The following is a 26,563-nucleotide window of genomic DNA, read 5'->3' as shown; positions in this document are numbered from 1 at the left end:
GGCGCTCGAGCCCAGAGGTGCCCCTAGCAGATCACTGTTCGTGGGAGCGATCACTGGGGCTACTGGCAATAAGATTCGTACTACATCTACGATTGGTTGGCTAGATTAGATGATTTCACACTTTCATGAGTTTAGGATGAGGCCTAACTCCTCTTTCTTAGATTTCACTAGATTTCACTTCCTCTGATCTCTTAGCAGGGACTCCTGTATCCCTGCCAGAGCGCCATCGTCCTGGAACCAGATGTTGAGTTCGCTGGTCAACTTGCTTGTGACCTGTTTAGCTGCCATACAGAAAAGGAAAGGGGCAAGTGGGTCTTCCTGCTAAACACCTTCTGCGGAAACAACTTCATGTTCCCCAAACAACAGTGTTGATTACATACTGTTCCCTGCTGAAACAAAAGGAAGTAGAGAAGGAAAGCTTGTTCGAACTGCTTCCAGTACCACATCTCTTTTTACCTGGTTGAAGGCATTTTTAAAGTCTAATTTAATTAATGCCTTATTTTCTGGGAGGTGCTTAATATAGGCTCGGGCTGCATGAGCTGCTGCTTCACAGCCATGGGGGGACACCAAAACCTAGTTGATGGGTGCCTTATAGCTGAGTATGGGCGCCTGATAGCTGAGTGGACAGCGCTTCGGATTCGTAGTCCTGAGGTTCCAGGTTCGATCCCCGGTGGAGGGGGAGACAAATGAGCAAAATGTTTCTTTCACCCTGATGCACCTATTCACTCTAGCAGTAAATAGGTACCTGGGAGTTAGACAGCTGCTACGGGCTGCTTCCTGGGAAATATCCTTGGCTTCTCGGTCGACCATTCTGACCAGTGCCACTTTTCGGTGTAGCCTGGGGCGACCGCACTCGCGTGCGAAGTGTCCGCGCCCGCCACAATTAATACACCTGCCTCTCCTGGGAGGCGACTCTCCACCTGTCACTCGGGCAACGCTCCCAGAAACCGCTGTCCCCTAGGCCCTCCTCGCTCCCCCGATCGTCGTCTCCCTGGCAGCGTTCCTCGGTCCAGTCCCGGCGTTTTCCCCTTTGGGGTCTTCTCACCGGTTCCCCTGAACTCTTGGACCGGTTTATCTCGCTGGGTAAACTACTCTTGAGAGAGTTCCCACCCGTCCTCGTTCCTCCTGAACTCCTGAAGTTCCCCCAAAACCTTGGGTAAGGAGAGTGCCTGGGCTGTCCCTCCTTTCTGAGATGTAGTGCCTCCTCCAGCATGTCGGCTCTGTCTGAGACTAATTCCCCATCATCCTGTCGGCACTCTGATGGTAATCTTGGGCATAATATTTTATCAAATCACCTCATTGTTTGGGGCACACGTGAGGAACACAAATGCGAACAAGCCTGAATGGTCCCCAGGCATATATGCAACTGAAAACTCACACCCCAGAAGTGACTCGAACCCATACTGCCAGGAGCCCTCTGCATTTGGTGTACAGGACACCTTAACCACTCGACCATCACGACCGGACAAAAGATGATGGTAGCCGAGGCTAATTCCCCATCATCCTGCCGGCACTCTGATGGTAATCTTGGTCATAGTATTTCATCAAATCACCTCATTCTTTGGGGCACAGGTGAGGAACACAAATGCGAACAAGCCTGAGGTGAGGTGATTTGGTAAAATACTATGCCCAAGATTATACACCTAACAGGCACGAACTATGAACTAACAAATCAACATGTGACACCAATACCTTTACCAATCAGGACAAAATCATTGTGTACATCAACAACAAGCTCCTCTACCAACGCATGTGCATTGCTGAACCACAGCAACCTTCCCAGTCCCTCAGTCCTCCCCACCATTCCCCGCTCACTCGTCTCCTAGGCCTCCCAACCATTCATCACTCCACCATCCCCTCTTGCCTCCCACCATGCCCCACTCCCCTGTCTGTTTGTCCTCCCCACCATTCTCCTTTCCCCTATTCCCTCGTCCCCACCATCCCAAACTCCCCTGTCCCCTCGTCCTTCCCCACCATTACCTCCTCCCTTCTCCCCTCTTCCTCCCCACCAACTCTCACTTCTGTCCCCTCGTCATCCCACTATTCCCCACTCCCTCGTCCGATGCCTTCCCAAATGATCTGATGTTCCCATCAGAAAATTGGGAACATCAAGTGATCTGATGTTCCCATCACTGAAATATAAGAAAAGCAGGTAAAAAATGAAATGAAAATATGAAAAAAATAAAAAAATTAAACTATACTCACGAAATGAATGGTATGGTAAACAACACAGCTCAATTCCAACGCAATTCACAAAAAATAATTAAATCAAAATGAAAATAAATCAAAATCTATGATAATTCAATTTATCAATGCAATAAGAATCATTGAAATGGAATTGTAACATATTTAGTATAGCATGTGTGTTGCTCTTATATGCAACAGATGGCGCTGTTTTTCAAGAACAGCATATTTTTACCTGTCACAGGTGTGGCATCTATACTTATACTTACGAAATGAACGGTATGATAAACAACACAGCTCAGTTCCAACACAATGTCACACAAAATTATTCAATAAAAAATTTAATAAATCGAAATCTGTGAAAATCAAATTAATCAATGCAATCGGAAACATTGAAATGGAATTCGTGACATATTTATTATAGTGCGCATTTGCTATTATGTGCAACAGATGGCGCTGTTTTTCAAAAACGCATGTTTTTACCTGTCACAGGGGTGGTATCTATATAGTAGGTATATAAAGCCACGCACCTATTCGAATGCAACGCTGTGTCAAAATTTCAGAGCAATTGGTGAAGAACTTTCGGAGATTACAGCGTGTGTTGCTCTTACGTCCAACAGATGGCACTGTTTAAAAAAAAAACATGTTTTTTCCTGTCACAGGTGAGGCATATATATAGTAGATATATAAAAAGACGTGCCTATTCGAATACAGCGTTGTGTCAAAATTTTAAAGAAATCGGTAAAGAGGTTTCGAAGATTTTCCTCGCATGAAAAACACATAAAAAACACAGTTTTCAGAAAAAGCATGTTTTTTTTTACCGTCACAGACGTGACATCTATATAGTATGTATATAAAAATCTGGCTGGATGCGAATGGAACGTTGTGTGAAAATTTCAAAGCAATCGGTGAAGAACTTTCGGAGATTAGCGATTTTGAACAAACGAACATTTCCATTTTTATTTATATAGATTGTTCTGCCCTGAAGGGGTTGGGACTTTTGGGATCTACACATCCAAAAGAGAGATATGGTTGTTGCACCAGACTGATACTTGTGTACAGGCGGATCACGTCCCCAACCTCTGTCTGACGGATCAAACAACCGACCTCGACAGCCACACTCCTGCTTCTGTCGGTCGACCAACAATGGAAACTGGAGTGCTTATAATTTACCTAGGAGATCACCCTGTACGCTTCTTGATCTTAGAGAGGGGCTCAGCATCACATATTTAGGTGTACGGCTCCAATACTGGTCTCGTTGTCTTTTGCACACACCCTTCTGAAGCTGCCTTGACTGCCCACCCTTCTTGTTTGGAATGTTCTCCTAAATTCCCCCTTTCGTGAATTAGTATTTTCTGCTACCCTTTCACCCTGTCTGCATCCGTGACCCTTCCCCTTCCCCCCCCCTCTTTCTCTCTCTCTCTCTCTCTCTCTCTCTCTCTCTCTCTCTCTCTCTCTCTCTCTCTCTCTCTCTCTCTCTCTCTCTCTCTCTCTCTCTCTCTCTCTCTCTCTCTCTCTCTCTCTCTCTCTCTCTCTCTCTCTCTCTCGCTTTCTGGGAATCTTCACCAGGACACTAGCAAAAGTCAGCTGAAATATACATTTAATATACAGGGGAAACGTACATGATACATAACATATAAAATAGAACGTTATCATAAAACACTCTAACCTGCTAAAACTCAGTAGCTTTCCAATATCATATCCTGGCATCACAAACTGTCCATATCAAGTGGCTGCCCAACTCTGGGCTTACCACTTACTACTCCCTCACTAAATGAGGCTGAAATCCTGTCACAACAATACTATATCCTCAGCCCTAAAAGTATATGAAACTCAGGTCGGGTTTGAATCACAAGAAACATTACATAAGTATCCCCCAACGAAAGAAGAAATTAATCTCTCACCTTACGCTGCGTATTACATGCCAATAAGCATTCAATCACACCCCTTATACATTCCTGTGCGTCCACCATGAACCTCTGTTCAGCTCCTACAGGCTCACTATGAATATAGAGAGCCTCTGAGAGGCTCACTACCAATTTTGGAGGATCTCTAGGACATCCAAAATATCAGGAAAGGCTCTTCTGCAGTTCTCCCAATCTGCTGCACAACAAAGTCCTAATCCGACATCAGTGACGCTTTACCATTGATTCCACAGAGACACGTGTAGCTCTTCTACGATGTTTGAAATCAACTCCTCCATATAGAGTTCTGCTCTACCACATACACGTCTTCTCCAGCCTCGAAGTTGCTCCATTAACTTCATCTCTGACCTCGAAGTTTCTCGACAAACTTTTTCCCAAACAAACTGCAGAATTTGTAGCGTAGGGGTGCTCAGGCCCTAGTCAACAATGGCGCCCACACAGGCTGCCCACAAAAATGCTTCAGGACTGCCTCACAAGGCTTCCTTCAGGCCTTGAGTTCGCAACGTCGCCCACCAGGCTCTACCACAGAAACGCTTGCTTATTTCCTTCCTCTTGAAGGCACAACAATTAGAGTTCCACAAAGGCATGGCCAAGCACTCACTTCCGGGCCGCCTCTAATTATCAAAATCACAGAGAAATGTTGTTCTATGTCCCCAACAGCTTCCTCACACTTGCAGACAAGTAGTCTTCACTCCAGCACCAACACAGGGAACTATATTCTTCCTAATTCCGAGAGAATCAACGAAGTACAACCACCTCTAACTACAGTTGCGACTCAAGTAAGGTCACGACTTCCTGTTAGCGTCATTTTACGTCCCCAAAGTATCGACATCTCACTTTATGTCGCTTATTACCAACGCCCATCTTCTGCTAGTATCCCGAGACTACTCACTGACGTTTACTCAATTACTTAATATATCCATCTTTTCTCTAACCTCTCAGTCAGGTCCGGTCGGCAGAATCACTCTCACTAGGGTAGACTCATTCCAGCAAGGCTACATGAAGTCATAACACTATATACTGCAGACAAATGTGGCTATGTACTATAACCACATCGTACTATAGTACAATGAGACATTGTGCTACATTAAATGTGATCAGGTTCAACATTAACAATGACCTTGTACTTCATTATTAATGACATTTTACTACATTAAATGTGACAATATATTACATTAATAACGACCGTGTACAACATTAAATGTGACCATTGGCACGTGGAGGGTGGTGGGCCGGGGCTCTGCTAGCACTCGGCTGCTAGGGGCTCAAAAGGCCGAATACTCAGCCCCTCCGACTCCCGGGATTCACCGGGATCTCCTTGGTCACACAGGAGAGGACCAACAATGCCCACCTCAGCAGGTCTTTGCTTCCACCACAAAAGGGGTGCCACTGATTCACCCTGGAAGCCCTTCAGTCAAACACGGGGAAACTGCTGTTAACAGTTCCGGCCTAGACCCGTGGAGGAGTGAAGGAAGACTCAGGCTTACCTTATAATTATAACCTCCCTGAGTCTTGCCTGCCAGACAAAAAGGTTGCAGGAACTCCTTTCCCGCCTGTCTTCTCTATCTTCTTCTTAACAAGGTCGCCAGCTGGGTTATTATATCTGCACCCCAGCAATGCAGTTCAGTGGGTGTATCATATGTTGTTTGTAGCCAGAAGATTGCTACTCCCATAGATCTGCTACTAGACTATTGGCCCAGGGTACTCTCCCAGGAAGTCTGTGTGGCTTTACCTCTCTATAGCCACCACGTTAATAGTTGCCACCATTCAGGCACTGATACTGATCGGAGGGCTAAGGGTACACTTTTATGTAAGTCTGTGCTGTCTTTACCACACTCCAGGCAATAAGAACTTCTATAGAGAACGTACTGTTCCCTAGGTGGTACTATGATAACCTTCGTGTATGCTCATAGAGAAACGTTATAAATGGAGGCACACTTAAACACAATGATAAAAGTGTGTATTTACTGAAGCAAATTACATGATCACACATACAAACACAAGCAATACATGAATATGAAAATAAGGATAATAAGTCTGAAGATCGTCAGCCTCTTCTTCCACGACCTCCAACACTCCTTCAACTGGGCAGGAAGACAGGAGTCCCACACTCTCTCACAGGAGGGCCTCTTCACCACGTCGGCGCCTCTTCTTCACTGTCCTGCCATCCATACACACTGTCCTCTCTGACAGTCCTGGACACAAGCTGCCTTGCAGCCTATTCTACTATTAAAGTATTGATGTCCTATTGCCACATACATAAGTAAATATTGTGGCCTAACTAGCCTACTCACACAAGGGGTAATGGGAGGGAAAATGATCTACCTTACATTCCTGGCTCACGACGCCTGTCCCTCGATGGTGTGAGGTTCCCACGCTTCCTGAGTCGATCCTTGACGATGCAGGACGTTCCACAGGTCCTCAGGTGTCGTGGAGCCTTCGCGTCGTCGCCGTTCCAATCCCTGAGATTCAGCTGCCCCAATCCTGGTTCATCGATGGGCGCTGAGCTAATCACTATTTTTCCCCCACTCGCCCCTTCCACAAGGCGTTGCTCCTTGTCCTAGGCACGGTGTCGTCCTTCCAAAACCCTCAGTGGATGTGACCCGGTCACAGCTAGGCTTGCCCGCTACACGTTTCCAGGCCCTCCGACGTCCAGCGTCGCTGCCCAGCGTCGTCGCCGAATATTTTCCAAGTTTGGCACTCTTTCGCTCAATGAACTTGGTTCCTTTTCGCTTCCCAGAAGCGCGGGGTCTCCAATACGTGAGATGGGCTGCAATAGCCAGCACTAATCCACTAAGAAAGGCTTGTAGAGCCTCTAATCCTTGAGAGCAGACCGAGGCGCGTCCTGTCGTTTCCCAGGTCGGGTCAACTCTGACGTTGGCGCCGCCCGGGGCACTCGGTGACGTCACGGCGGGCCTTGATTGGTCGCCCGCGACCTAAGTCGGCCAATCCGCGATCGGCTAGTGTCCCTTCCAAGAGGTCATATCTGCATTAGGGGATACTCTTTCATTTTATATCAGGGCGCCAATTTCCCGTTATTTACAACTTATAATGTAACTTCCTTCCTTTAACCGGCAGCCGGTCTGGTCGCCACATATGTCAATAGACTCCCTGAGCCTCAGAGAATCAGTAGGGAGAGCTGATATGACTCTTAAAGCAGGCAAACGAAAGAGATAGGAGAGGGCACCGTAACACCATGTACTTTTATTTGTGATTTTGTTCAACATTATTAATGACCTTGCACTACATTAAATGTGACCTTGTACTACATTTAATGTGACAATATACAACACTAAATGTGATCATGTTCTTCATAAAATGTGACCAAATTCTACATGCAATGTAACCATATTATTTTAATTGTAATAGGAACATAGCATAACATAATGTATAATATATAATTTTATTGAATGGGGCCAGCACTTAGAATGAAACAAAGATCATAAAGGATATGAACAAGCAATTTTGTAAATGAGATACAATAATTAGATGATACTTAATATCAAAATATCCTCTAATTATAGATACTTAATAAAAAAGGCCATAATTAATTCAAGTACACATTACTTAGTCTCTCTTTTAAAAGGATTGGGAGACATACAGCTTTTAACCACATTTGGGAGGTCATTCCAAAATTTGCAACCCTTGATTTGCATAGAATTTTCGTTTTGGTGGAGTCAATCTAGGAACATCAAGGAGATATTTGTTTCTCATGAGGTGACCATGAGTTCAATTACAGCCCTCGAAGAAATTCATAAGGTCATGATTGGCATTGCACTCAGTTCTAAATATAGAGAATGCTTAAGAGTATATATATATATATGAAGAGACTTGATATTTAACATGTTCAAAGATTTCAGTAAGGGATTAGAATGGTGACTGGGACTGAAATTTGTTATTGTCCTAATTGCTGATTTTTGTGGAGTAATTAGATGGTCAGAGGTTATTAAGGGTGGTAGATACCCAGGCACTGATATCATAGTGAGATATGGATACATGAGTAAATAAAACAGAGTTACTAGGGCAGGGTGAGGTATGCAGCATCTGATTTCGAAGAGAATGCATACTATTTTAGAAACAATTTTGTTTAGTCTCATATTGTATACGGAAATAGAAATTTAGTTTGTTGTAAATTTGAACAACAAGGAACTTCCCCTCTACTCTGCTCGCAATTTTGGTATTGTTAATTCTTAGGTTGATTTGATTGATGGACTTGTTACCAAACAATGTGTAAAACATCTAATCGACGTTAAGGGTGAGTTTGTTAGCAGTCAACCGCAAATGGACTTCATTTAGTTCAGTATTCGTTGTGTCATTTAGAATAAATGGGTTAGCGCGGAAGAAAATTAAGGCTGTGTTCCCAGCAAATAGAATGGGCTTAAGTGTTGCGTGGTATTTAGAAGATCGATTATGTGTATGAGAAAGAGTATATTAGTATACTTTTCTGCAGAACTCCAATGTTAATTGGCTGAGAAAAAGAAGTAGTATCGTTTATAGAAACATCAGGCTGCCTGTAAATGAAGTAAGATTGCAAGTACTGAGGGGAGTGATCTCTGACGCCTTGGTGTTGGAGTTTCTGAAGATTATTGTGGTTAACAGTGTCAAATGTCTTACGTAGGTCAACAAACAAACCAATGGGTACTCATTCTTTTAGGAATAATATATGCGACAGGGGCAAGGTAATCTACTCACGCAAAACAAAAATTATATATATAATACTGTGAGTTATAGTAGTAACAGAGGACGCAGGAATCAATTCACAAACGGAAAGTTCGTGTAATGCTTTAAATATGGTATTCATTGCAAATATTATGAAATTTTCCAGTACAGTTTTAGGACTGGTAATTTTGATTTTGATTAAATTCAGTAGAAAGGTTTCAATGTTTTCTGTGTTGGACATAATTTAGTAAATTTAACTCATATTTTGCTTATTTGTGCACCACTTGGACAACATTTTAATTTTTCCAAATTACATAATTCCAGAGAGGGTCCACTGACAGCTGTTCTAACACTTGAGTACAGAAGTGTGTGGAGTAAATCATCACGACCAATATGTCTGCCTCCACACCACCGCCAGTAGTCCAAGAGGATGATCTCAACAGATTGCGGTATGAACTGGCTGTAACTAAGGCCGGACGAGATGCACTAGCTAGTGTGTTCGCTTGGTTGTACCAGGGAGGTCACCCAGTAAAGACTCACCTCACTCAGATCCCCGAGTATACTGACACTGAGTACAAGCTGACCTTCGACGCTCATCACCGGGATAAGCTCGAAAAATCCACAGATGTCACTGCCTTTGATATCACGTTAATATATAAACTTCTGCAACGCGTGTGTGGTCTGGCCAAGACTAATGCGGCAACGTGGACCACTCCGGGGCCAACGCTCGAACACTTCATCTACAAAGTGAAGCAACACTATAACACGATGGCCCTTGAACACGTGAAGATGACGGAGGAGGACCTGATGACAACGCTTACAGAGTTTAAGTACTTACTGAGGGACATGTTGGCTGAAGCCGGCGTCAGGTGCGGTAAAGACAGCCAGGAAGTGGACCATGTGATTAAGGATGTTATTAAGTATATTGATGGACTCCGAGGAAATGTCAGAGAGCCACTGGATCCCTCAGATATGACACACTTGGATCAGCTCCATCAGGAGATTGAAGACTACAAAACCCAAATAACAAAAGAGATTAAGGAGATGAGTAAACAAGAGGTAACTGACGGGTATAAAAAGCTGTACCAGATCGTTCCCGCTTCCTGGCTTCCCCTCAACATTAAATACAGTCCAGGTCTTACTTTCACAAGTCTGCAACTTGTTCAAGATCCCACAAAAGGTGCAAGACCCTCCCACACGTCCAAGGACATTAAACATGAAGACCTCTTAAGTTCCGAAGGAGAGTACGAAAAAGCCCCTCAGTGTATCCTCCTAACAGGGGAAGATGATATGAGCAAGACAACTTTACTCAAGCTCATCCTCGAGAAGTGGGTAGAGGACCCTGCTGCCATACGTCACCTGGGCACTGTGGACCTCGTTTTCTATGTACAGTGCAGGGATACACATCTTAATACCTTCGATGATCTCCTCAAGATCTTGTTATCTCTAACATTTCAAAAATCAGAAATTGATTTCAAGATATTTAAGAACATAATCTTAAACTTACACATATTAGTCTTGATTGACGGCTGTGACGAGATGAACGTTCATTCAGAGAAGCTAGTGAAGGAGCTGTTTGGCCTGCCTGGCAAGGATGTGAGATTGGTGGTAACTACACGATCGGGATGGGAAAAAGAATTCTCAGAGCTCGTTCCAACTAACAAAACACGGTGCAACATCAAGGTCTTGGGTATCAGTACAGAACTTCACTCTGAGTACGCCAACAGAATCATCAATGTGTTGGTGGTTGAGGAGAACCAACAAAGAGCCATCAGTGAAAGGTTTATACAGCGGTTGGAGCAACTGGGAGACCTCCGGGGTGAGTACCTCAATAATCCACCAACCTTGATATTGTTGGCGCTGCTGTGCGTCGAGGCTCCAGAAGAATTCAACAAACTCACCACAGTCACCGAAGTCTACGAGGCGATTCACCAGTTTATAACCAACAAGTTAATATCCAGACTCGAAGTCCAACATGTGACCAACTCCAAAGAAAAATGTGACAAGTTTTTGTTTTTCTTTGAAGAGGTCAGTTTAAAGGCTATCAACAGAAAAGAATTTGATCTTTTGCAGGCAACAGTAGATGAGATTAGGATCAAGTGTGACTCTCTTGAGCTACCACAGGAGGAAGTCTTGTCCACCTATTTTACAAGAACCAGTTCATGTCGAGGTACTGAGATAGTCTTGATGTTTGGCTATTTTCACTCCAGGTACCAGGAACACTGTGCTAGCAAGGCCCTGGTTACACAATTACTGACGGCAGAGGAAGGTGGTGAGGAGCGAGCACCATATAGCGTGTCAGAGGAAGACTTGAGCGCCAGCCTTGTGCGGGATGTACTGCTGCAAGGAGAAGAAAACATGCAAGTTGAGGTACTTAATGAAAACCGTTACCAGAACATCTTACTCAGTACCACCGGTGTGTTGTGTACTCGTAACCCGACACACAGGTTTTCCTCTCGCGTAACTGAGCAGGTCATTAGTCTTGTGAACTTCCAAAGGGACGTCAATGGGCTGTTGAGACATATATTTGAGTCCCTCAGGAATGAAGACGTCATTAAAGCAGTGTTGGAGAGATTACCTGAACAAGAGCACTGGGAGGTATATGGTGTTGAGTCTTATGCTGTCCTGCCACTTGTGCTTGAGGAGGTAATCCCTGATAGCATCTTACTGGGCATCTCGGGTAGAGAACAACCAAGCCAGCTCCAGCTTGTTATGTCACTATTGGCAAACATGGATATAACGGTATCTGTTGATGAATCTATCGACTATTATGACAGAACTGACGGTCTCTCAGACATGTGTTTGGAGATCCTGACAGCTCCTGGCAGTAAGTGTAGCCTAGACAAGTTTGAGGGTCACTTGTCTGAGGGAGCCATACCCCGCCTGCCTGACACTCTCACACAACTGACACTCACACTCTCACTACCCCAGCTGCGCGCCCTCATCACACACTTGCCCCACCTCTATCTCTTGGAGGACCTCGGTAAGTATTTATGTGTTTCTTTGTTTGTTTATTTAATTTTATAAGTGTTAATGACAATAACAGAAGATTATATACCAGACAGTCTAAAAATATTGTTTATAAATTTATGTCCAGTACATTTTAGTTGAAATAGTCACCAAAAGTAATGCAAAATTTCATGATTAAATAGATTTTAAATTTTTCATTACTGCATATAATATTATGCAAAAAATGCTGCCCAGCAAGGTTCAAGGCACTTTCTATACTTCCAGTCTCTCTCTCTCTCTCGTTCAATATATACCTTGTGATATATTTGATATAAACATGAACAAAAGTCCTTCGTATCCCTATTGTTCACAAAAAACTACACCCTTTCCATCACAATAATCACATGAATAACAATACTTCACCAATCTCACACTGTCATTCGTCCTGAATGACAGTACTGCGTGAACATCACGTTCATCACATGAATACCGGTACATCCTCACTTTAATGTTCCCTACAATAATGACAGAACTCTGAATCTCACTCTTACCAATACCCATTCTTCCTCACTCTTATGTTCATGATATGGATAACACTGTTTTCTAACTCATATGTTAATTACATGTATCCCTCACCACACAACGTTCACAATTATTAATCTTACTTTTTCGGTCATATTTAACTATATATATATATATATATATATATATATATATATATATATATATATATATATATATATATATATATATATATATATATATATATATATATATATATATATATATATATGTATATATATATTTGTATATATATATATATATATATATATATATTTATACATACATATATATATATATATATATATATATATATATATATATATATATATATATATATATATATATATATATATATATGTCGTACCTAGTAGCCAGAACGCACTTCTCAGCCTATTATGCAAGGCCCGATTTGCCTAAAAAGCCAAGTTTTCATGAATTAATTGTTTTTCGTCTACCTAACCTACCTAACCTAACCTAACCTAACTTTTTCTGCTACCTAACCTAACCTAACCTATAAAGATAGGTTAGGTTAGGTTAGGTAGGGTTGGTTTGGTTTGGTAATATATCTACGTTAATTTTAACTCCAATAAAAAAAAATTGACCTCATACATAATAAAATTGATAGCTTTATCATTTCATAAGAAAAAAATTAGAGGAAATATATTAATTCAGGAAAACTTGGCTTATTAGGCAAATCGGGCCTTGCATAGTAGGCTGAGAAGTGAGTTCTGGCTACTAGGTACGACATATATATATATATATATATATATATATATATATATATATATATATATATATATATATATATATATATATATATATATATATATATATATTAGTTAAATATGACCGAAAAAGTAAGATAAAATAATTCTAACAGGAATTTTCTCAATTTTTCTAATGTTTCTTTTTACTGTCGATGGTAATTAAAAAATCAATTCTCCAAAATTTATTTTTTTTCTAAACTGACACGACGCTTGAACGCATTTCGTAATAACTTATTACATTTTCAAAGACTTTAGTTTACACACGCAACTGTAATCTCAAAACACTAAACAGAGTTTTACTTATGCTAACACTAAATAACTTATCGATCTTATATACTCGCACTTGGATGAGGTGATATGTTGCAACAGTTTTGGATGAGGTGAATAAACTTTTGACAAACACAAGACAGAACACAGAACAATGGGTATTAATTGGATACATGAGAGCAGAAGAATGGAAGTAACTGCAAAGGGCCTATTTCAGGTTACAGTTGTTACGTCACACAAAATAATTAAATCAAAATGAAAATGAATCAAAATGTATGAAAATTCTATTTATCAATGCAATAGGGAACATTAGAAACGAATCGTAACATATTTTATATATCGTGCATTGCTCTTACGTGACACAGATGGCACTGTTTAAAAAAAAAAAACATGTTTTTACCTGTCATAGGTGGGGCATCTAAATAGTAGGTATATAAAAATATACATGTATTCAAATGGAACGTTGTGTCACAATTTCAAAGCAAACGGTGAAGAACTTTCAGAGATTACAGCGTGTGTTGCTCTTACGTTCTACAGATGGCGCAGTTTTTCAGAAAAGGATGTTATTTCTTGTCACAGGTGAGGCATGTATATAGTAGGTATAAAAAAACACTCACCTATTCGAATGCAATGTTGTGTGAAATTTTCAAAGCAATCGATAAAGAGGTCTCGAAGATTTCCCCTCGCATGAAAAACACTCTGAAAATATAGCTTAAAAAAAAACATGTTTTTTCCCATAACAGACATGACATCTATATATTATTTATATAAAAACTCACTCCGATGCGAATGGAACGTGGTGTGAAACTTTCAAGGCAATTGATGAAGAACTTTAGGAGATTGGCGATTTTAAACAAACGAACATTTCCATTCATATATTTTTAATATATATGTCCGGCTGGGACCACCCTCTAGTGGAAAAAGTAGCTGATGCCATGCTCAGCGCCGCAACATCAGACAAGGAGAAACCCCGCCTCAGAGCAGTGCGTGCCCCCCATGCAGGAGACTTCCTCCTGGCAGTACCCATGTTAGCAATGGGCACGCACCTAGATCCAGAATCCCTTCGTGTAGCAGTGGCCCTCCGCCTTGGTGCCCCAATTCACACTGAATACAAGTGTATTTGCAACAGGGTGGAAGCAGACCAATACGGACTGCATGGGTTGCATTGCGGAAGCACAAAGGGCTGGCATGCAAGACACAACGAGATCAATGACATCATCAAGAGAAGCCTCGTCTAAGCGAGGTGCCCAGCGGAGAGAGAACCTCGCATCCTAGGGGTCCAAAGCCCGGATTTCCCCGCACTTCGCGCTGATGGCATCACCATATACTCATAGAAGGAGGGTAGACAGTTGGTGTGGGACTACACATGTGTATCCACCCTGGCTGACACCTATGTACACTTCGGAGCTGATCAAGCAGGTGGGGCTGCCAACCACAGGGGAAACAGCTAAATCACTCAAGTACAGGCGACTGGAAGGTCAATACCTCTTTGTTCCCATAGCGTCTGAGAAGCATGGCCCCTGGGGCAAGAGTGCCTTCGGATTTCTCAAGGATTTGGGTTCCAAGCTCATTGACGTCACCAGAGACCCAAGGGCTTCCAGTTTTTTGTTTCAGCGTCTCAGTGTGGCGATCCAGAGGGGAAATGCTTGCTGCGTCCTCGGTTCCTGTCCAGAAGTGGAGGAGCTTCAAGAGATCCATAACCTTTAGGCATTTGTCTTGTATGTTTTGTAACCTTTAAATACACAATAAAGGAAAAAAAAAGGGAAGGGGGTGGTAGGAGAAAAGCACAGAGAAACTGTATTGGAGGGGACCTACATTCCCTCCAAAGCGATATGTGTGGTTTCCTCCGAGGCTATGGGTCCCCCCTTCTCCCAGCCAGAGGTGGTACTCCCTTCCCTATATATATTATATATATATATATTGTGACGGTAACGCGTTGGTGTTCGGCTGTTTAAGGCTAGGGGTATGGCCTCGTCACATAGTTATAAAAAAAATAGAAAAACTGGAACTTCGTCTGTGGTAAGGTAAGGAGAAGACACACCAAACACAAGTAAAACTTTAACAATGAAATTTTAATTACGTTAAATAAATCAAAACATGAAAATAATGCACAAACAAATTCTTATAATAAAATCAATCAATCAAAATAATAAGAATACTTAAATGACACAATGAAAAGTTACGTTAAGGCAAAATAACAAGTGCAATACAAAAGTTAGTGGGAGGTGCTGGAATATTGGCTTAAAGCCACCACCTCTCTCAGTACACGCTAACGTCTAGCTGGGAGGAGTGCTGGCCACGAAAGCACTGAACATTCTGAGGACTGATGTTGGGGCGACCCCAGACATCAGGTAGTATTGGGGGGGGGCGAGGCAGGTGCAGCCAGACCGGCGACCAATCAGCGGAGCCGTAGCGATCAACGGGTAGTTTGGTGGTTGGAGTTCGAACAGGTGGCTGGCTGCATACGTTTTGCTCACCCTGGCAAGCCTTGCTGGTGTTGTTGTCGTTGTTGGACATTTCTTCCATAGTCGTATTATATAATTGTGACGACGTAATTATGAAGGGAAGAGCAGGCTCAATCTCTTGAAGGAGATTATCGTCACAACTCTCCCCCGAAGCCTGCGGTTCTGGAAGAAGTACGTCGTTATGTGGTGGAGTAATGGATGGAGTGGCTTCTACTTCATAAACTCTGGAGAGATCATGGGCTAAGATGTTGTCAGACTCTTGGTATAGCGTGTCTCCAGGTTGAATTTCTGCAGGTAGCAAGCCCATAGTAGAAGACGTTGAGATGAGAAGTGGGCGTGCTGCAGGAGGTGTAGGGTGGTGTGGTCCGTATTGATGGTGGACCGAGCACTTTTCAGGTGTGGAGTGAAGTGCTGAAGCTTCAGGATGAGGAAGAGTAGCTCCTTGCCAATTGTTCCGTCGTTCCTTGTAGCAGTAGTTGCTGACAGGTGTATTCTTCTCGCCTCGTTGCTGCATCACGACACCACCATCGTCGGTACCATTGGCGTCGACATGGAGGATGAAGGGCTTATCTGACGAGGTGAGAGTGGAATTAGAAGAGGGCAAAGGAGCACGATTATTATCCTGAAAGCATTTGGGAAGATCATTAAGGATTTTGGAATTAGAAAGCGCCGACTCCTTGTCAGTGCTTTCGGGAGAAGAAGCCGGGATGGTCTCACTGTGGATGTAGGGTTCTGTGAATGTGGAATAGTTAGTCAAGACAGTGGGAGGAGTACCATTATATTGCTTCAGGAGGTTGACGTGGCACAGCTGGGTCTTCCGCCGCCTATCTGGAGTCTCTATGACGTATGTGTTGTTGCTTTTGCACTCTTTGACGCAGTAGGGTCCTGAAAATCTGTTTTGTAAAGGTGAACCTGGGATAGGAAAATAAGCAAGGACGAAGTCTCCCGGCTTGAATTTTCTTACTTTGCTGGTCTGGTCGTAATGAGTCTTCATTCTCACCTGGGCTTTCAATAGATTATCATGGGCAAAGCGGTGGACTCTCTCTAGAATGTGTTGAAGGTTTTGAAGAAACTGGGGCACATTCTGATGCTCACTGAAGGTGGCATCTCTGAGAGAGTCTTTGAAAGCCTTAAGGGGAGTACGGCACTTACGGCCGTTGAGCATCTCATAAGGAGATACTCCTAGGGACTCATTGGGGAGACTTCTGAAAATACACATTATTAGGTCAATCTGCTTATCCCAATCCTTTGAGGTTTCACTACAAAACTTTTTCAAGAGTGCTTTGATGGTCTGATGACTACGTTCAAGAGAACCCTGTGAAGCAGGATGATAGGGGCTGGACAATACCTGTTTGATGTTGAACTCCTCCAGTGTCCTTTTGAAGAGATCACTGGTGAAGTTGGTGCCACAGTCACTTTGAATCTCCCTGGGAAATCCGTATTGAGTGAAGATCTTCAATAGATGTTTGATAACCGTAGCAGCCGTGATGTTCTTCACTGGAACTGCTATGGGAAATCTGGTGGTAGGACACAGGATGGTTAGGATGTAGGCGTTACCTGAACTGGTCCGAGGTAAAGGACCAACACAGTCTATTATGAGTCTGTGGAAAGGTTCCGCAGGCACCTGTATGGGAATCAGTGGTGCTCTGGGAATGGAGACGTTCGGTTTGCCTGCCATCTGACATGTATGACACTGTTTTACGTACTGTTTGACGTTATTTACCATACCTGGCCAGTAGTAGTCTTGACGAATCCCATGGTAAGTCTTGTTGAAGCCGTAGTGGGAGAATGCTCCATGGGCCAGGTGTAGAATAGTGGGCCGCAGGCTGGTGGGAATCACAAGTTGTTCGGTGTTGGCCCAATCGTCCTCCTCCTTCAGTTTACTGGGTCTATATCTGCGGTAGAGCAAGTCGTTCTCTAGGAAGAACCCAGGAATACTGTCGGGTCGAGTCTCAGCCTGGAAAAACAATGGTGTTAAAGTAAGATCTTCCCTCTGCAACTTACGGAACTCCAACTTGGTCAGATGCGGGGGTAGTTTCTGAGGGTCTTGAGGGACAGCGGTAGCAGTAGAGTCAGCTGGCTGTGGACGTGCGGCTTGTGCACGGGTGGTCACGAGAACCGGAGGAGAAGCTTCATCACTCTCTTGAACCTCTGCTGGAACATACTCAAGAATAGGATTTATTGGCACAGAGTTACACACCTGGGGTTTGTCCATGACGATCAGGTTGGTCGGTTGCAGGTCTTCTGCCAAGTCGTTGCCTAGGAGAAGTTGCACTCCAGGCATGGGAAAAGGCTTTTCCCTGACGGCGACTTGGACTTCCCCGTTCACGTAGGGACAATCCAGGTGGACTCTGGCGAGAGGGTATGGAGTGGTAGCAGTGAGGTCAGTGATGAAGACGGTTTCTCCGGTGTAGACGATGTTGGGCACAGCCGACTTCAAGATGATCGATTGTAGAGCCGCTGTGTCCCTCAAGATCTTCAATTTGAAACGTCCCTCCGGATTTGAACCGTTGGCAGAGACAGTTCCAGTATACAGGTGGTTACTGAAAAGAGAAAGATCATTAACATCAACACCAACATTCATCACAGGCTTACCGGACTTAGGAGGAGTTGGTTTGGGTCGTTGTTGGTCAGTGGTTCCCTTGTATTGAGACTTACCACACTTGTCTATGGTATGTCCATAGAGTCTACAATACTTGCAGTACAGTTGTGAACCAGCTTGATCGGGGCTCACCTTCTCGTAACTGTACCACGACTTCTTACTGGAGGATGGTTCAGGTGTCAGCCGGTGGATGAGGCTGTAAGTGTCAGCCGACTTAGCACACTTCAGGTAGTCGGTTTCTTCTTTATCTGCTAAGTAGAGGCGGACAGGAGGTGGCACACGTCTCAAGAATTCTTCAACAAGCATCAGGTTGACGAGTTCTGCAAAAGTAGAGACATGTGCTGCTTCCAGCCATTTCATGAAATACCTCCGTTTCGTGTTAGCAAACTCGAGGAAGGTAGTGGTACTTGCCTTCAGGTGGTCACGGAATTTCCTTCTATAACTTTCTGTGGAAAGTAGGTAGGCGTCTAACACTGCTTGTTTCAGAGTGTAGTAGTCATTCTCAGACGCCAAAGTACTGAGTGTGACTGCAGCTCTACCTGTAAGATGGACTCTGAGAAGTGTGGCCCATTGGTCGACAGGCCAACTGAGTTGATTAGCAAGGGTTTCAAAGGTGGTAAAGAACACATCAACTTCTGCTTCTACAAAGGATGGCATTAACTTACTTGCATGTGATATATTAAAACTGACGGGAAGATTGGCAGTAGCTTGCTGGCGTTGAGCGAGGTGTGAAGTTTCCAACGTGTATTCCCGTTGACGACACTCAAGAGCCAGAGTCGCTTGTTGCTTGTCATGTTCGCGTTGTATTTCCAACTCGCGTTGTTTGGTTTCAAGCTGTAAGCGTTCACGTTCACGGAGTAGTGCAACCTCACGTTCTTGGAGGGCGAGTCCTCGTTCGTGTTCTTCTCTCCTCAAAGCAGCTTCGCGTTCTCTGAGGGTGATTTCTCGTTCTTGTTCTTCCCTCCTTATGGCAGCCGCTCGTTCTTGTTGTTCGCGGGCTTCCCTTTGCTGCTCACGTTCAATCTTAGCCAGCTCTAGTTTAAGTTTCATCGTTGCCAAGTCAGTTTTATCTGCAATATAGTAAGTTTCATGAGTTTCAGAGTCTATCTTACCTTGCTCTAAATAGTAATCCAGCAACAGGTTGTGTAGGTCATTTTTGTTGGCTTGGTAGGGAACTTCTAGTTGATACTCATGTGCAAGAGTTTGTAATTCAGTCCTCTTGGCACGACTTAAAGTCCCTATTTCATCTGCTGGATTTGCACGGAAAGTTTGGAGACGAAACATGGTGAAATTAGCAAATAAAGGTACACGAATGTTCAATAATGAAATGTCAGAAACAGGACAACGTGGCAACTGGCACCTATCCTGTGTGATCTTTAACAATTAACGTTAAGTGAAAGATATTAAATGATTAAATTAAATCAAGGGCGCAGGAAATCTTGTACCCGGTACTCATGTAAGAGAATAAGGGCAAGAAAATCCTACTAACAAATGAAACAGAGTTTCGAAAACAAATGAAACAGTTAAATGCTTCAAAAGTAAAATTGGTAGTCCAAGGATGTAGGCATACCTTGCCGAGTCTCTATAGGACATAAAGCAAGTTTTTCCTACTGAATTTAATATGATACTTACAGAATTAGCGAACTTTTGTGCTCTGAAAAAATAAGCTAATTCCCTACCGTTGTATGTATCATCATCTCTGACTGACGTGTAGGGGTGCGAGGTGTCAACTGGTGACGAGAACTGCTGCTGAGGTCCCAATTCAGCAACTAAAGTTCGAGCTAGAGGAACTATGGCCCTCTTTGTCCTCCTACAGTCAGATTGCAGAAGATTGGGTACTCTTGACCCGGGGCAGACCACAGTACCAGGGTACCAATATGATGATCTGTCAGAATGAGAAATATTCAAGGGACATAGATGGTAAATACGAGTAATAACAAGGAGGGAGAGATGACCAATTAAGAGTATGACTGAGGCCTACAGTCACCACGTAATCCAAAGTTGTCTCACCTTCACTATATGTTACTCTCGTAATGCACAATACACCGCACCTTATAAAAATGAAATTGAATGAAAAATAGTAAAGCTACGTTAACAAAGTTAAATACGCTTACCATCAATTACCACTTGGCACCAGTACCTGAGTGAAGCTCCTAGGACAGGGCCCCATATAACTTGTGACGGTAACGCGTTGGTGTTCGGCTGTTTAAGGCTAGGGGTATGGCCTCGTCACATAGTTATAAAAAAAATAGAAAAACTGGAACTTCGTCTGTGGTAAGGTAAGGAGAAGACACACCAAACACAAGTAAAACTTTAACAATGAAATTTTAATTACGTTAAATAAATCAAAACATGAAAATAATGCACAAACAAATTCTTATAATAAAATCAATCAATCAAAATAATAAGAATACTTAAATGACACAATGAAAAGTTACGTTAAGGCAAAATAACAAGTGCAATACAAAAGTTAGTGGGAGGTGCTGGAATATTGGCTTAAAGCCACCACCTCTCTCAGTACACGCTAACGTCTAGCTGGGAGGAGTGCTGGCCACGAAAGCACTGAACATTCTGAGGACTGATGTTGGGGCGACCCCAGACATCAGGTAGTATTGGGGGGGGGGCGAGGCAGGTGCAGCCAGACCGGCGACCAATCAGCGGAGCCGTAGCGATCAACGGGTAGTTTGGTGGTTGGAGTTCGAACAGGTGGCTGGCTGCATACGTTTTGCTCACCCTGGCAAGCCTTGCTGGTGTTGTTGTCGTTGTTGGACATTTCTTCCATAGTCGTATTATATAATTGTGACGACGTAATTATGAAGGGAAGAGCAGGCTCAATCTCTTGAAGGAGATTATCGTCACAATATATATATATATATATATATATATATATATATATATATATATATATATATATATATATATATATATATATATATATATATATATATATATATATATATATATATATATATATATATATATATATATATATATGTCGTACCTAGTAGCCAGAACGCACTTCTCAGCCTACTATGCAAGGCCCGATTTGCCTAATAAGCCAAGTTTTCATGAATTATTGTTTTTTCGACTACCTAACCTAACCTAACCTAACTTTTTCGGCTACCTAACCAAACCTAACCTATGGAGATAGGTTAGGTTAGGTTAGGTAGGGTCGGTTAGGTTCGGTCATATATCTACGTTAATTTTAACTCCAATAAAATAAAATTGTCCTCATACATTCTGAAATTGGTAGCTTTATCATTTCATAAGAAAAAAAATTGAGAAAATATATTAATTCAGGAAAACTTGGCTTATTAGGCAAATCCGGCTTTGCATATTAGGCTGAGAAGTCCGCTCTGGCTACTAGGTACGACATATATATATATATATATATATATATATATATATATATATATATATATATATATATATATATATATATATATATATATATATATACATATTTCTTGCAGAGAAGTATATGTATATATATATATATACTTCTCTGCAAGACTAGAAGATATATATATATATATATATATATATATATATATATATATATATATATATATATATATATATATATATATATATATATATATATATATATATATATATATATATAACTGACAACTGAAAACTCTATATATAAAACGATATATATATATATATATATATATATATATATATATATATATATATATATATATATATATATATATATATATATATATATATATATATATATATATATATATATATATATATATATATATATATATATATGTCGTACCTAGTAGCCAGAACTCACTTTTTGGCCTACTATTCAAGGCCCGATTTGCCTAATAAGCCAAGTTTTCCTGAATTAATATATTTTTTTCTAATTTTTTTCTTATGAAATGATAAAACAACCCATTTCATTATGTATGAGGTAAAATTTTTTTATTGGAGTTAAAATTAACGTAGATATATGACCGAACCTAACCAACCCTACCTAACCTAACCTAACCTATCTTTATAGGTTAGGTAGCCGAAAAAGTTAGGTTAGGTTAGGTTAGGTAGGTTAGGTAGTCGAAAACCAATTAATTCATGAAAACTTGGCTTATTAGGCAAATTGGGTCTTGCATAGTAGGCTGAGAAGTGCGTTCTGGCTACTAGGTACGACATATATATATATATATATATATATATATATATATATATATATATATATATATATATATATATATATATATATACTATCTCCCACAGTCCCCCCATAAGTATAAGTATCAACAATCTTCCACAGTCCCCACATGAGTATAAGTCACATACACATAAGTCCCACAGACATTGGCTATATGAATTTCGGTACTTCCTCTCTCATTTGTTCAACAAAAGAATAATAGCACTCTCTAACCGTCGCATTCACTACATAACAGTCAATGCTTCTCACGTTCACCTCATGAATACCAGTACTTTTTGTCTCATGTTCACCTCATGAATACCAGTACTTTTTGTCTCATGTTCACCTCATGAATACCAGTACTTTTTGTCTCATGTTCACCTCATGAATACCAGTACTTCTTGTCTCACGTTCACCTCATGAATACCAGTACTTATTGTCTCACGTTCACCTCATGAATACCAGTACTTATTGTCTCACGTTAACCTTGCTAATAACTTTACTTATGCTCTCTCATCAACATGAATAACAGTACCCTCTTAAACTCACATTCAGTACATGAATAACCAGTTCCATAACATACCGCTCATCACATAAATAACTAAAATACATCCTCTTTTCCACGTATGAAGGAGAAAGCAGTATTTTCTTACTTTCACATTCACGAGTATTGGAACTTCCTCCCTTTTACTTTCTCTGCAAGACTAGAAGTACCTCCCTCCTCACTCGCTTACCACATACATAAATGTTGTAAACTTTCTCTAAAGTTTACAACCGATTTCTTGAAATCATTAAATGATTTCATTAAAGATTTTTTGGGAAATCTGTACAGCGATATCTCTGTGAGCTGGTTGGCTCGTGGCTTCAAAGTGATCTCTAATAAGCTGCAAGGGTTAGAAAAAATGAAGCAGGCATCAGTGTTTTCTGCATTTCTTATAAAGGAAATAATTAACAAAAAACTCTCCAAATAACATTACAAATTTTCCAGGGCTTGACACGTGTTGCTAAAGCTCTCTTTATCTTCTTAATTGCAGTCCTATAAATTCTTAAATTAAAAAGTAGCTGTATCGTTTTACCTTCTTATCTTGTCCTAGAAACTCACCAAATAAGGATAGTGGATTCATATTATTGCCTTCACATTCTGTTCTAGAAACTCATTAGCTTGATATAAAGGCCATCAACTTATCAGGGAGCCTCCGATAAATAAATAAAGAAGCACCTCAAAAACCAGGACACCAGCAGAGCAGACACCTCGTCGTGCTGCAACTTCTGACTCTGCACTAAGTCAAACCACTCACTGGAGAATCACCCGAAAACGTGTCAAATTACGGAGAAGGGGCTTAACGTCACTGTGATGAGAAATCGGCTCAGAAACCACCTGTTGTCACCTGCTCACCATCAACTGAGCAAAGATGGCTCGCCTCCATCATGCTATTTGATCTTAACTTTCTTATATACTCACATTATCACTTGATGCATAGCTAATTTGTACTTCTAAACATCAATATAAGATCACTTATCCTCTCTGCATTTATCCTCACTGGGCACTTATCCTCTCTGCACTAAGCAAATTACGGTAATTAATGTGCTCTTGCTGCAAATTGCAGGAGTAACGACGCTTGCTTACCCACGTCAAAATGGCGCCTGGAGTTCACCTCTTGCAGATCGTCGACAAATTCTTCGTATGACTGACAATGTCGATTTCTCTAAGTCTTGACTTGAGTGTGGGATCAACACACAGGTACCAACTCGGTTCACCTGCCGACAGATTCCCTTTAAGGATACACAGGCCTTTTCTTTAGGCCAACCACGATGGACCACCAGGGAACTACCACCCCCACAGGCTTCAGGTCACCCTTCTCGTCACCACTATACGACACGCACACCACAAGTTGTCATCCCACTGCTCACAACGCTGGTTTACCTCGAAGATTCGCCCAGGTTCTGTTCCTAAACATCCCAATATCCTCTTTCCTCTGGAGCAACGAAGTGCGTGGTTTCCTTTTGACCTCCACACTGGCAAGTGACGTCGCAAGTGCTCTGCACACGTCACGCTTCCAGTGATGACGTCATCTTTGAACACGGCACATCACATTCTGTCGACATCTCATCCTGTTCCCATAAAGTTGCTCATATACGCCTTAATTCCTCTTCTGTAATATCCAACGGAGGTTACTTGTCTTAAATCGTTCATCTGGATCCTCTATAGAACCTGGCGAAAAACTTTAGGGCTTTCCTTTCCTAAACTCCCACTTTAGGGCAGAACCTTTATCATTAGGCTACATGGGGTTCACAACATTGGGCAGTGAATGAATGATATTATGCCTACAGGTATTATTCTGGAAGCTCCGAGGAACATGGATGTGGCCGCCCTGTCTTCTCTCCCATACGAAGGCGATCTGCTTCATCTGACCATCCACTGTGACCTCACAGATGATGACCCTGACCTCGAACGATGCTGTGACATTATAAGTCAACTTTGTCCTCAATCCAGAGATGGGCACTATAATGACCTGACGTTCATCGGCACTCATCTTACTAGTACGTATAATTTCAGTGTATTATGGAAACACTCAGAACTCCAGGCACTCTCGTTTGGCTTCAAATATCTTTATCACTGTATTATCATACATTGTTGCAGTGCATCTGATGTAATCCAAGACAGAGTTTACCCAACATTACCGTTGACCAATACACAATATTACTCATCGAATATTATATATTCTCATTATTGAGCTTCATGAGTATCCCAGATCACTTCTTAACACAATACAGTTAGAATTAATGCAAGCAACAAGGCTTCTACAGTTAACCTAACCAGAAGCAATGTTCATCTCAGCAAAATGGTTGTTAATATTCGTTAATATATTCCCTGATATTAGTTGTTTGACTTACTTATTTACATGTCGTAATCAGGTGTGGGTTTCACAGTAACTTGATGCTTGCAGGCGAAGGTATTGAGGAGCTGATATTGGAACTTCTCGAGAGGAGAGTCACCGCTGGCGACAACTTCAACATGTACTGTGAACCAGGTAGCACCCAGGAGCTGGCCACCAAGCATGGTCTCTCCCAGCTCTATATCTACTAGGACGTGGAAAGTGGCACCTCGCATGGCCTCTCCGACCTCTATATCTTCTAGGATGTGGAAAGTGGCCACCTCGCATGTCCTCTCCGAGCTCTATATCTTCTAGGACGTGGAAAGCATGTAAGTAATTATCACAAGAAGGCACCATGCCGGGAAGACTATGAAGTCATAAGAAGATCAAACAACCCGTTTCTGTTAGCATATATACGAAGTGGAATGTTTTAATCTTTATTCACAGATTTATCAATTGATTATTATTATACATAGTGTTGTGTAGTTGTCCTTTTCTATCGGTGATGCTGTGTATTGTGATTAGTATAATGAATAAAAAAGTAATATTTAATATTTTTTGAATAATATACATTAACTTTCCTTTACAATAATATTCATATATGTAGTATGGCTGAGGCCTCTGGGCTCATGCCTCTGGGATGATGCCTCCGGGGTTATGCCTCAGGGGTTATGCCTCTGGGCTGATGCCTCCGGACTGATGCCTCCGGGCTGATGTCTCTGAGCTGAGGCCTCCGGGCTGAGGCCTCTGGGCTGATGTCTGGGTTGAGGCCTCCGGGCTGAGGCCACCGCCCAGCAAGCACAAAACGTATTGGAAACGTTCAACAAAGTTTCATCAGGTTGTTGGTAAAAATATGTGTCATGTGTGGTTCAACAGACACATATGAGCAACCTTTAACCAAAGAATGGTAAAAGTATTTCTTTATTTAATATAACTAGTTCTGCCTTTTTTTTACACTAGTTTCCCTTTTATTTATTAAATAAATATTTTGTTCATGTTTAAATATTAATTTTATGTACATTTTACATATACAATGTGAATGATGTGTCTTAGTTTTATGATAGGTGTGCGAAACATTTACTTTTAATTTTTTTATTATGATTTTTTCTTAAAATTGTTTTCATAATCCTGTTGCTAAAT

General features: G+C 41.7%; 1 protein-coding gene across 1 annotated transcript in view; it reads left to right on the top strand.

Moving 5' to 3' along the window:
- LOC123770539 (uncharacterized) overlaps positions 1-25,975 on the top strand; it is a 30,830-nt gene extending 4,855 nt beyond the window's left edge. The window contains exons 2-4 of the mRNA XM_045762548.2: positions 9,093-11,751; positions 24,879-25,088; positions 25,496-25,975. Coding sequence (XP_045618504.2) covers positions 9,162-11,751; positions 24,879-25,088; positions 25,496-25,635 — 2,940 coding nt within the window. The 5' untranslated portion in view covers positions 9,093-9,161 and the 3' untranslated portion in view covers positions 25,636-25,975. The remainder of the gene's footprint in view (positions 1-9,092; positions 11,752-24,878; positions 25,089-25,495) is intronic.
- Positions 25,976-26,563: the final 588 nt, after the last annotated feature.

Source organism: Procambarus clarkii, chromosome 46 (genome assembly GCF_040958095.1).
Source record: "Procambarus clarkii isolate CNS0578487 chromosome 46, FALCON_Pclarkii_2.0, whole genome shotgun sequence".
In the NCBI taxonomy this organism is placed as follows: domain Eukaryota; kingdom Metazoa; phylum Arthropoda; class Malacostraca; order Decapoda; family Cambaridae; genus Procambarus; species Procambarus clarkii.
The sequence above is the reverse complement of the archived record's forward strand: the minus strand, read 5'-3'. Positions and strand labels throughout refer to the sequence as shown.